Genomic DNA, 12,864 nt, shown 5'->3' with positions numbered 1-12,864 from the left:
TTAAATCACAAGTAAGGAGTTCGGTTAGAGATAACCGATAGCACGCGGAGACGAGGATGTATTCCCGTGTTCCCTTGCTTTGCAACAAGGTACGTCACGTTTGGAGGGGTGGAGGTCCCACGAAGGATTCCCCACGCCACGAAGGCTCACCCTATTCTCCGGAGCCTATCCCACGAAGGAATAGCTCACTCACTTGTGGTAGACTTTGAGGTAGCCTCCAAACCTTCACAATCTTGCCCGGAGCAAATCCACGGCCCGGATGCTTCCGGACTCCTTCTTGCCCACCTAGGGTTTCCAAGGAACCCTAGGAAGCAAGCTTCTCGATGAATACAAGGGGGAATGAGATTTGGCTTGGTAGAACGGTAGATCGGGTCCTCCTCTAACGATTCCCTGGAGGGATTTGAGTTTGGGTGGAGGAGGAGGTAGATCTGAGGCTTTTGGTGTTTCTAGCAATGGAGTAAGAGAGAGAGAGCTCAAGAACAGCTTGTAGTGTAGTGCCTAACTGTTCAGAGGTAGGAGAAGGCCTATTTATAGTGTTCTTCGAAATATGGCCGTTGGTCACTTGCCACCTCAGCTTTTCTCTCGACAAACCCGGTCAACCGGACCACAGACCGGATTGCCCGGTGAGGAGGCCGTTCGGACCGGACCAGGGACCGGATTCACTTCGCGTCGTCCAGGAGCACCTCCGGTTGGCGGCCGGTTGACGCCCGGTTGGCGACCGGTCGACCGGGCCGCGCGCCGGACACTCCGGTTGGTAGGCCGGCTGACCGGTCGGCAACCGGATCTGTTGGGTCCTCGTTTGTAGCCTGGTTGGCGACCGGTCGACTGGACCGTGCGCCGGACTCGCCCCGGTTGGCGACCGGTTGACCGGGCAGCACGCCGGACTGGCCGGTTGGTGGACCGGTTGGACCGGGCTGCAGACCGGATTTGTGCTGTAGACCCCTTTTCGGTTGTTGTTGAAGTGGGGGGTCTCCTTTAGCCTTCTTGTTTCTTTGATACACCATTTATGCCTCTTTGCCTAATACCTGAGATTATCCTTATAAACATATTAGGCCAAGTACTCTAGCACGGTGTCATTGTTACCAAAATAATGGATAAGGGTAAAATACCCTTACACTTTACCCTCATGACTGCTCACGGAGGAGCCATCAAACCTTAAAAGAGAGGCAATATGAATTCTCATGTTTTGGACATTGGATATTGAGTGGGAATATTTGGAGTTGGAGTCACCTAGAGTTAGCCATTTGATGTTGCCTCTGTGTTTCAAATATGTCAGTTGTTGTTTAAGTAAAAGGGCTAGGTGAGCTTTAAGAGAGATTCATAAATTAACTTCTATTTCCATTGAGTCCGGAAGTGAAATAACTGCATTGTTTTCACTAATTTCTTATTGCATAGAGGAGAACGATTTTTACCAATTCTTCAGTTCCTTTATGCGAATTTTTAACTTGGATGTGATTCTCTTAGCAGCATCTGCATAATGAATGGAGTGAAATCAAGATTTTTCAACAAGAGGCAAAAAGACAACCACATCTAGACATCTACTATCAAATATGAGAAAGATAGTGCCACAACTACACATAGTCCTAACAAGGTATGCTCCTAGAGCACTAAATTTGCAAAGTTCACTATTTTGATAGTTTTGAGTATTGAGCCAAAGCTTGAGTAAAAATTTGGATATCCTCAAAGCCTTAAAGGGTTTTCAGCTTTTCTTATGTCGAGTGGTAGCTATTTGGTGGGCTAGGTTCGCTTGTGCGCTCAAACGAGAGGAGATGAACGTGGATTTTTCTTGCTCATTCTTTTTTTTTGTATTTTGCGTGTTGTGGCTACATATCGAATTGTTCAATATTGTGTTGGTTTCATCTCGTTCGCATGTCTACTCACGGTGTTTTTTTTTTGGTTTTTTCTATCACTGTACCAAGAGATGGGAGCCAACAAGACACATTTATGAGAAAATATCAAAATTGCCAAAGCCTCACATTTCCCCTATTGTAATGCATTCATGGCATGCCGAGCATGCATGCATTTTGTGATGTCTTGGACTTTTTGGAGTTGCTTTAATTCGTAGGATATTTAAAAGCTAGGAATAAAAATGAATGATTGGAGTGTCATGAACTTTTCAATCCTATAAGATGAGAAAGCTACATGATTTCTGATGAAAGGATGTTTGACAACATATTAATACCAAAGAAGTTTGTGTGGATGGAAATTTTCCTCTAAGATAGAGTGCAAAGATCCATCAGAAGAATTCTAAACATTGAAATCCTTTGAGTAAAATGGTCTTCGCAGGAAAAAGAATCTTCAAATCCAAATCCCTTAGAAATACCATTAAATTTCTATATATCAAAGGAGCCCTTACTTTTTATGGGGATATTACATTTTCGCTTTTCCCATTTTAAAAAGACACAACTGATCTTTATGGGAAATATCAAAATTTGTTGAAGCCTCAAATTTTCCCTCTTGTAATGCATTTGTGGCATGTAGAGGCATGCATGCATATATGTTTGTGATGTCATGTACATTTAGGGCTACTTTAATTCGCAGGATACTCATATATGAATATTGGGAAACGGCATGATTGGAGTGTCATGGCCTCTTAAAACTTATAAGACGAGAACGCTACATGGATTTGGATCAAAGATTGTTTGATAACACATGAATAACAAAGAAGTTGTAGCAACAAGTTTGAGTGGATGGATTTTTTTTTCTCCAAAATAGAGAGCAAAGCTGCAAAGGGATCCTTCGAAAAATCCTAAGAGTTATACTCCTTGAATAAAACGGCCAACATATGAATCAAATGATCCATTATGCTATTGCACTTTCAACAAAAATAACTCTGCACTTTTCAGAAACGTGCAGCGTCCAATACCAAAACTGAAGTGCGCTTTTCGCGCCAATGTCTAGAATGCTCTGTCTAGAAAAGGCCCGTTTCATGTGTAGCGATACAGGCCGCGGCCTATCTGGCGTTTGTCTGGGCAATGTCTAGAATTTTGTCCAGAAAAGGCCCGTTTCATGCGTAGATCAGTGGGCCGCGCCTTCCGTTTTCTTCTGCATTTGCTTCCAGACCTCCATTGTTTCCTGCTGCTTACACTGCTGAACTACCAAATTAAAACGTTGCCGTCGAACGATGTGGACGGCTTGGCATCGACCGGATTTCACCATGTACTGTAATCACGTGCCAGATCTGGAGTAGTTTTATTCAGGCGTCGCGACGCCGATGCAGCCATTTTTCCATTTTATTCCATTTATTACAATCCAACTGCCAACACGGCCGGCAAGATCGAAGAAGCTAGTCTGACACTGACCCGTATCACGCACGAAGCATTTCGTCATCGATCGGGATTTCGGAAGTGTACAAATCCACTAATCTAGCTTCTTTCTCATCGATCAACGTCCAAATGAAGGGCACCATATATATGTACACATTACCAACATCAGGAAGCGGACCGATCGACCATCGGCTCGAGGCCACGCACACGTGCAGGATGCGTGCGTCGATATTTACACACACGAGCAGACGAGAAGGAAACAAACGCATGAATCTACCCCCTCCGTTTCATTATTCTTATCATGATTTTAATTTGATTTTGAATTATAACCACGACAAGAACTAAGGAACGGAGGGAGTAGCTTATACGAAGTCGTCCTCCACTTCCTGCATAGACTTGCCGGCGGAAGCGATCTGGCGGTTGGAGGTCATCTTCTCGGCGACCATGAGGCCCTTGTAACTTCGTATCTCCGCCTGCCGCTCCTTCACCAGCCTCTCTATCTCCTCCCTCCGCCTCTGCACACACCAAGCATAACATTTGCACAAAGTTAGTCTAACTGCTCCTCGTCTTGGGAGCAGGTTCATGTGTAGATCAACATGATATCCTTCAATTTGGAAGGTTGAGAATTATGCATGCATGCCTTGTCTTTCAGTTGCATCTTCTTCTCCGCCTTCTCGGCTGCGTTTGACGCGTCTTTCTCGGCTGTACACACAAATTACAAACAAACTGAATACAGCTGTACGTGCATGATGAACTGCACGCGTCTGAGCGAAATGGAAACTTGTGTATGGGTATGTACCTTTGAGGTCTGGTCGGCGCTCTACCCTGGTCTTCTGCAACCTGTTAAGGATCTCGTTGACACGCTTCTCCACCGTCAAGATGTGGACCTGTTGTGATCAGTATTCAGTGGATGAGTATTTGTGTATTGCAGAAACGGAAATTAAACATGCACAGAAGCGTCAGTTAACAGCGGCGGTAGAAAGCGTCCCCAAAATGTTTTTTGGGCGCGCCGGACATTTTTTTTGTCTCAGTTGCACGCTCCAAAGCCTTCTTCTGCCTGGCGCGGCCCAATACGGTGTCCGGCGCACCGAGCCCGTCCCCGCTCCACAGGGGATGCTTCGGACGCGCCGGACAGAGCGAGAAGAGAGGCGGGGAATGGCGGGCCCAACGCGTCATTGACACACGAACGACACCCAACCGCCGCCTACCTCGCGACGGAATTATTATTGGCGCGCAGCGACGGTGCAGTTGCTGGAAAGGGGAACCGCGGCTGTGGCAACCGCGTCGATCGACGCGCGAACCGCCGAAATGGAGCGCAAACTCTGCTGAAGAGCAACCGCAGCCCTCTTTGATATCTGCGTCGCTATTAATCCCCGCTCAATAAGATCCATACGTCTACGCATTCCGATCTCCAACCGGCCAGCGCCCTTATCTCTCCTCTCCTCTCCTCTCTGACCATGAGCAACCTCTCTTTGCTATCGGACACCGATAGCGAGGGGAAGCCGTCGGGATGGCGCCATTGGTGGGAAAGAACTACCACGCCTAGCAGCTCTAGTTCCCCGCCGACGAACGACCAGGAGGAGGAGTGGGAGGCCGACGATGGCCAGGAGGAGGAGGGAGAGGCCGTCGCCGACGATGGCCATGAGAAGGAGGAGGAAGAGGAAGAGGATGGAGATGCCAGGTGGAGACGGCTGGAGGCGGAGGAGGCGACTGAGGAAGCGGCTGTGGCAAAGAAGGAGGCAAGGGCCCGGACAAAGGCGAAGGCGGAGGCGCACCCATCGAGCACCGACGACGAGGAATACACCAAGGACTACTCGTCGGAGGGGGACACAAGCTTCTCAGACGCGGCGAACGCCAATACCTCTTTCGGAGGTGACGAGTAGGAAGCGCCTCCATGAGGACGATGAGGGAGGGCCATCAAAGAAGTAGTTTAAAATTTAGTTTAAACATATTTTTCACAGTTTTTATGTTTAATTTGTTTCAATATATTCCACTACTTAAAAAAATCTCGATTGTACCTACAAATTCTTTCTCTCTACTGAAATGAAAATGCAAAAAAAAGTTATTTTAATGTTTGGGGCCCGCAGCTGGACAGCGACGCGCGCCATACGCGGCACGAAGCGGAGGCGTCCCCCAAACTCTCGATCCGGCGCCGTTTAGGGGATACTTTGGAAGACACGACCGGAGATGGTCTAAGCTTTTTTGTTGGTGCCATTGCTGAGGGAGTCTAAGCTAGGAGAGCTATATGCGCAAGACAGGCTTCTATCAAGCTAGACTGGTCATGAACTGGCAGCTTTTGGTATTGCCATGGCATGTCCACAATTATTGTGCAAGATAATTCTAGTCTAATTAAGTTCTGAAAGGTTCCTTATGCAATTATTGTTCATACCGAAATACTTTTCCAACCTGATAGTTAATCTGTGATCTCGGAAAAAATAATGCGGACCTTAAGCAACTTGGCTAAAATTAAAGCACCACAATCAGCCGAGCATATTTTGTCAATTAGAATAAATCCTTAAAATCGTCACAACTAGTGACAGCAAATTAAGTGGAGGAGGGAGCAGTACTATAGTTAAACTAAAAGCAATTGATTGATTACCAGCCGAGGGTTGTGGAAGCCAACTTGGCCGACATCCATCGATGGCGCCTTCTTGAGATTAGACCATGACGTGTACACCACCTCGACATTGTTCATCTTGTTTCCTGCACGACAAACACATGCACGATGAGTGCATGTACGTACGATCGATTTAGCATTATTGTACAGTAGATCCAACTTAATTGTCACGTTCCAGCGATCACAGTCACTCTTGGGGTTTAATTATAGGCCAGACATAAATTGGATCAGATAATGCAACGGGGTCCATGCATGCACAGAGAGGGCGCCAATAATACAGGAAAAAGGTTACTATATACAAAGAAAAAAGAGCGAAACAGAAAGAGATTCCTGTCACAAGCAATGTGGATGCAGCCGCTTTGTAGCAGTGCGACACCGACGACGCCCGGCAGGTCACACCAGGCGATATTTTCTCCGTGCATGGATATGATAATTAATTGGCCGTGTAAATGTTTTGTGGAGTAAACTTATTATGAGTTTGTTCTATCTTCGACTCTTGACGAGTGTAAATTGTTTTAAAAAGCTTTAGACGGCAGCAAGTTGGGCAGATATAGCACCCAGCCTAGTCATGACTGTCATGTTTTTTATAGGTTGACTGTTTGGAATGCAAATATCTGTAGTGGTATCCTAGGCCTATTAGACAAATGGATACCACTAGGGTGTCACAGACCTACCACAACGGCCTAGTTGTCCTCCCTCCCACACCTCGGGTTATCAGGGGCAGAGTTAGGAAAAAGGTAACATGGGGCCATAATAGAAAATACAACTATTAGAGGGGTTAAAGCACAAAAATACATAATATTTGGCATAAGGAAGCATGGACTAAGTGGAAATATAAAATCTTAGGGGAGCGGGCCAGCTGGTCCCCTACCTCTGCCACTAGGTTATCCATCGTTCCCTCTTATATTTCTCCCCCTCCCCCCTCGATCTCTCACTCTTCACAACAATTTCCACCTATTTTTGTTCTCCCCGTGGCAACTGCCGCGTAACTCTGGCTCTTCTCTTATTGCGGTGAACGCGCACTAGATATGGGTGTCCCCGCCATCGACAACATCGAGGCACCAAAGCCCCGGTAAATCTTTCTACTCTAGATCTAGAGGCCCCGGTGTTACTCGTTTGGCACCGTTGAGCAAGATCGAGGCTTGTCGGTTGGGACTGCTGCTTCTTCCTCCTATCCCTTCCTTCTTCGTCTTTTTTACCACCCATTCTCCTTAATAATGTGTATATTGGCTATTGTCAATTGACACTCACACCTCATATGCAAACCCTTATACATCATGCTCATAAACAAATAAAAATGGCCCGAAGTTTTTAAAAACAAGTTAGTTCTACTAATTGCATTGACCCCTAGAGACCATTTATCCTGGATTTAGCCATGTCAAAGATCCGACGTGGTGAAACAATCGTTTTTCCATAAACATTTATCACGTTTCCCATGAAATACCCATGCATCTTCAAAAACACCTCCTTCCTAACAATTATTTTTCTCAAGCGATAGTAGTAAAAAAAAATCTCGAGAGTCAAGGAGGAGTGTTGTCTATTAGGTTAAAAGGCCGACAGCGAGTTAGTATTTCCTTTTGCATGGTAAAAGGTAGTGCACATCTTCCAAATTAATACGTACGTTTACGATACATACCTTGAATGGAATGTGCTTTCACGAGCTGCGCACAGTCCTCCAGTAGGCCCTCACTGATGGTATCTATGGAGTCGCCTTTCTTGAGCCTCAAATAGACGTGCGCCGAGGACACCTTGTCCACATGGAACCTGATCGTGAGACAGCATGCAGCAACATGGTTAGCTAACTAACACGTACTTAATTACCGATGCTATAGATCGCCATTGCTTAGGTAATTAGCGAGCCACTAGCTAGCTAGGTGACGAGATCCACATCCACTTTCAGCTAGCTTGCTTGCTTTCTAGCAAAATAAGAAGCTTGCGCGCAGCTAAAGCTAGCTAGCAGTGGTAGACAGACGAGGGCGAGTTGTTCTAGATAATGGCGTTATGTTCTGGTGCTGGTGGCAGTGCAGATATGGCAGAGGATAGGGTATGCAGCATGTCTGGGAGCTGTTCTAGGCTTCTAGCTGTTCCGTAGCTTTGGTGGTATCGCGCTACGGTTACGGTTTGGTAGTTGCGGACGTTGGAGCGTCCCCACCAAGCCTCGTCATGGCCTCGTCACGCGTCAACGCTATCGCTTAATTCCTTCGTCTCCGATCCAAGTGATACCTTCTATCCATCTGTTTGTTTTTTGTCTACCAGCTCCACGGTAACTTAAAAAGAAAAGAAACTGCGCGCGGCATGGTATATGAGTCTCGTATTCTACTCGACCCGCCTGCATGTGTATTTTTCTTACCAGAGGTAGCGCATGTATTTTCAGTTTTTCACGAGAGAGAGAGAGAGAGAGAGAAGAGAGGGAGAAAGATGGAGAGGAGATAGTGAGAGGCGAGAGATAGAGGGAGAGAGGAAGAGGAAGATGCAAAGGGAGATGGAGAAAGATGGAGATGAGAGAGAGAGGCAAGAGACTGAGTGCCCGTTTAAAAAAAAAAAAAAGACTAAGAGGGAAATGCTCGTACCAGATGTCCTCCGGGAGGCCGTACTTGATGAGCTCCTCGTTCTCGTTTTTGTCGGCGCCCATGTAGATGGTGTAGTCGCCGGCGTCCGGCCGCGCCTTGTAGTAGAACACCATTATGTATGAATTAACCTCTCGCTTCGCTCTCCCTCTTATTATTTGTCTATCCCTGTCTCCTATCCACCGTGGCAGCGTCTACCTCGCAGCAGTTTCTCTCTACGGATCCAGGTGGACAGCGTGTAGATTTTTGTGTTCGAGATTGGTGAATCGTGTGTAGTTCAGTCGCAAGGAAACGAAAACGATAGGCGGAGGCCGGCTTGAGCAAGCGAAGACGAAGACGAAGGGAGGGAGGAGACACACGGACGAAACAGGCTATGGCGCGGGGAGGACGGGTATAAAAAGGGCGAGGGCCTGTGGCCACGGTTAAAGTCTACTCCTCCAAAGTGATCGGATAGCCACGTGGAGACACGACGGATTCGATTAAACAAATGCGACTGGGACCTTATCCTCAACGCATTTTCTCCCACCACTCTCTCGCCTTCCTTTCCTTTGATTAATCAACCGGTGAACCCCTTTCCATTCAGCCAATGACGAGGCGGAGACAACCTGGTAAACTCTCTTTTCTTGGCCATGAATCTATCTCCGACCTGTGCGTGACTTGGCAGCCGCGGCAGGGAGGGGATATACTCATCCTACCGGAACTCCCCGCTGTATACAATAATCCCCACTCAACCGCCCCGATTGGTGGCCTGGTAAAAGCCCCGTATCTTTTGCGAAAACGACGTCTGTTTTGATCGGTGGATTCCGGCTGAACCAAGGTCCCCAGCCTGGGACCGTGCCACTCTCACAGCAGGCTGCCTTAGAGTATCTTCAGTTTCTAAAGGATGTTCGGTAGAAGCATGAGATCAATCGTTTAGAAATGTTACTTAACGGTGCCATCTTTGAGGCGCATCCGTTTCTACTGGCGTTTCCAAACACGGCCTACAGGCTATAAAATCTGGTAAAATTAAAGTTTTTATTCGATTTTTTTTTTAGAATACACCATAGAGAGGTGTATCAATCATATTGAAGGATGCCAAGAAGATAAAGTTATACTGCCAACAAGAGGTGGCAGCTCCCCGCTCACGCCTACTCTCCCAACTGCCAAAGTGTTACATTCGGTTCGGGGAACCCAAAACCGGTGCCATGGAAAAGCTTAGCCCGGGGCCAACTCTCGTACTCCTCCTTGATCTTCTCCTTGATAGCCACTTGGGATGCCACCACTCCATTGAATACGATGTCATTTCGGTGACGCCAAATGCATCAAAAGACAAGAATGAGCGTTGTCCACATGTCTTGCTTATGTGCCGCGGGGCACAAGCGAGAGGTCCACCAGTCCACTAACTATGTGTCTGCCCCCACGAGCCAATCTAGTTTGTCCCACCGTCTAAGAGTCGAAGACCAAACCTCACGGGTCACCACACAGCCAAGAAGCAAATGTTGCAGATTTTCCGGCTCCTGGTCACATAATGGGCATGCTGCATGGCAAGGGAGCGCACAACGCTTCACCCTGTCCGCAGTACAACAACGGTTCTTCGAGGCGAGCCACGCGAAGAACTTGCAGCTGTACGGCGCTCTGGAGCGCCAGATCTCCTCGGAGACCGCAACCCTCACTGAGCCATTCGAATTTTCTTATATGTTACAAAGTTGAATGAAAACAACTAAGTTCGATCGATCTAGATCCTAGCCTTTTCACCGTCTTTTGGGGTGCTTGACGGACCAACTTCATCAGCGTTACACTTCCTCCTCTCGTGCTCCTGCGCCCGCTGCTTCCTCCGAAGCGCAGAATCATGTGCGCGGTGTTCCTGCGCCCCCACAGCCAGCGGAAGCAATCGATGACTAGTGGATGCAATCGATGCTTCCAAGTATCCCATGCTTCTTGCTCCATTTTGTGCCATGATATGAGATGTCTCCTTTGCATTTGGTCTCTTAAATAGTGTGGCCCAAACTTCCTGACCATTGCCCCTACAAAATCTTTACATGGATCTTCGAGTTGTGGAGTCAGACATGCGTAGGTACTCAACAAAATAATCGGTATAGAGGATCACATGACCCCCCCTTTAGACCCCCTCCCACACGTGGATTTTTTGAACGACACATTACGTAGTCGTATGCAATAGTTTCTTCGCCGACGGGTAAGCATTCCTGACGGCAAGCAAGGCTGACATACAAAATTTGGATGTGCTAGATCCTATGTCGGCGGACATATATGCTGTGGAAGGTGGCAGGAAAGCCTGGCACCCGCTAATTCCGTGGCACATTAAGAGAGGCATTTAGCAGTGCATCGTCCATTGTAAACGCCATCAAAAGTTGGCCCAAAACTGGAGAATGGTCAAGCACGTCCCACGGACTTGTCAACAATGTCTCGCTGACAAGTGCGGCCCACTACATCTGAGCCGTGGTTGTCTTTATATGGTCCCTTTGTGCATACGCGGCCTAAATAGCTGATCACACTTGTTCTTGAGTCCATAAGCAAACCCTAATCCCAACTTCGCATCCTCGTTTGCTATATAATACATGGAACACTTATCCCCCACAACCCACTCTCCACTCCCCTCTCCGTGCGCATCCGCACTCACAGTTATCGACTCTCACATACCCTAGATTGACTCGGAAAATTAGATTTCAACAATTCACATCTCTATTACTAACCTCCCTCCTCACTCTTGATCGTGGCAAGGATATGAAGCCCAAGTTGAAGAGCTGAAGGTTGTCATCTTGGATCACATGTCCCGATGTGGCGCTCCCTCCGCGTCCTAGTCTTCCACATTTGTTCGGTTCGAAGGTATGATTTTCATCTTATATCTTGGTCTTTCACTTCTACATGTGCATCTTGTTCTTTCACTTCCACCTCCGTTCCCGGTTCTAATCGATATGTTGTCCCTTTCAGATCTAAGCTTGCACGAATGATGGCGGGCATCTGGACGCTGTCATCAGCGCTCGGTGCATGGAGGATGGTTGGCGTCTGGCTTGCGTCGAGGAAGCCGTCCATGTCGCCGATGTCGTCGTAGTACCATGCGTAGAGGAAGCTGACCATGTGGCTGCTGTTGTCATAGTACCATGAACGGAGGATGTCGTCCATGTAGCCGCCGATGTCATAGTATTGTGCGTGTAGAATTTCACATAATAGAGAGGCCCTCAAGACATTAGGTAGATTTCTCTAGAAGGATAAGTGGATAAATTTTATCCACTTATCTTTCAGATGTGACTATTTTATATTTTCTTTTATTTTCTTTTGGTTTGGAGATTTATAGGATAAGTGGAGAAATCTATTAGATTAGTTTGCACTGTAATCTTGGAACGTTGTGAAATTGTATCTTGATAAAATTGAATTCCAATTTCGAAACTACTATCTTGATGAATGGTTGATCACTTCATTATAAATTGTTGATTTTGATTAATTTACATGTCATGAAAGATGTACTAACAAAATATAGTTGATGTGTCATAAATTCATATATGGAGGCCTTTCACTGGTGTCGCATACGATAGATCGTGGCGGATGTGTATGCATCGCACGAAAAAACGCCGCGTCACCAGCTTCCCTAATAAGGGGAGGCCCGATCTTCTCAGTAAGCAACGGTGGTGATGATGATCACGAGGTGAAAGTAGCGGAGGAACACGACGATGTAGTGGATGATAATTTGTATGACGCAACGAGATCTCTAGATTGGTCCCTGTCGCCAATGCAACAACTCTCAACCCTGCAAAATATTCGCACCTCCACACACTTGCGTACGTAGCCGCCGACCACGAAGCGGTAAGTTGCAACCGTATAATTCCCAATGGAACTGTAGGGATTCGTAGCATAGAAAACAAAAAATTTCCTACCGCGAGAACGCAATCCAAGCCAAGATGCAATCTAGAAGATGGGAGCAACGAGGGGATGAACGAGACTAACCCTTGAAGATTTCCAAAGCCTACAAGAGGAGGCTCTCGTTGCTGCAGTAGACGATCACTTGCCGCTTTCAAAAGCGCGTAGAAGATCTTGACGGTGCCACAATCGGGCAGCATCTCCGTACTCGGTCACACGTTCGGTGTTGATGAAGACAACGTCCTTCTCCCCGTTCCAGCGGGCAGCGGAAGTAGTAGATCCTCCTTGGAATCCCGGCAGCACGATGGCGTGGTGGCGGTGTCGATGGAGAACTCCGGCAGGGCTTCGCCTAAGCGTATGCGGGAGTTGTATGTGGAGGAGGGGTGCTAGGGTTTGGGGAGAGGGGTGCCTTGGGCGCCGGCCATGAAGGGGGCAGCCAAGGTTGGAGGCAAGAGTGGCCGGCCACCCTCCCCTTGTCCCTCATTATATAGGTGGAAGCCCCAAGAGTTGTAGTCCAAGTCTTCGAATAAGACCCCAACACCAAAACTTCCCAAAGGTGGGA

The 12,864-nt window shown here is 47.3% G+C and overlaps 1 protein-coding gene across 1 annotated transcript; it reads right to left on the bottom strand.

The window, feature by feature from the left end:
- Nucleotides 1-3,366: 3,366 nt before the first annotated feature.
- Nucleotides 3,367-8,798, bottom strand: LOC124661717 (coiled-coil domain-containing protein 25-like). The gene is made up of 6 exons (XM_047199599.1): nucleotides 8,454-8,798; nucleotides 7,520-7,647; nucleotides 5,866-5,969; nucleotides 4,066-4,153; nucleotides 3,907-3,968; nucleotides 3,367-3,781 (listed from the first exon to the last, which is right to left on the bottom strand). The coding sequence occupies exons 1-6, from the start codon at nucleotides 8,564-8,566 to the stop codon at nucleotides 3,629-3,631; spliced, it is 648 nt and encodes a 215-aa protein (XP_047055555.1). The 5' UTR covers nucleotides 8,567-8,798; the 3' UTR covers nucleotides 3,367-3,628.
- Between the last annotated feature and the right edge of the window lie 4,066 nt (nucleotides 8,799-12,864).

Source organism: Lolium rigidum, chromosome 6, assembly GCF_022539505.1.
Source record: "Lolium rigidum isolate FL_2022 chromosome 6, APGP_CSIRO_Lrig_0.1, whole genome shotgun sequence".
In the NCBI taxonomy this organism is placed as follows: domain Eukaryota; kingdom Viridiplantae; phylum Streptophyta; class Magnoliopsida; order Poales; family Poaceae; genus Lolium; species Lolium rigidum.
Note: the sequence above shows the minus strand (reverse complement) of the source record. Positions and strands in the feature narration are given on the sequence as shown.

Excerpts from the sequence above, each read along its gene's own strand:
- LOC124661717 (XM_047199599.1), bottom strand. The coding sequence starts at position 8,566 with ATGGTGTTCTACTACAAGGCGCGGCCGGACGCCGGCGACTACACCATC. Across the intron at positions 7,648-8,453 it reads GGCCTCCCGGAGGACATCTG|GTTCCATGTGGACAAGGTGT; the intron begins GTACGAGCATTT and ends TCTCACGATCAG. Across the intron at positions 4,154-5,865 it reads GCTTCCACAACCCTCGGCTG|GTCCACATCTTGACGGTGGA; the intron begins GTAATCAATCAA and ends TGATCACAACAG.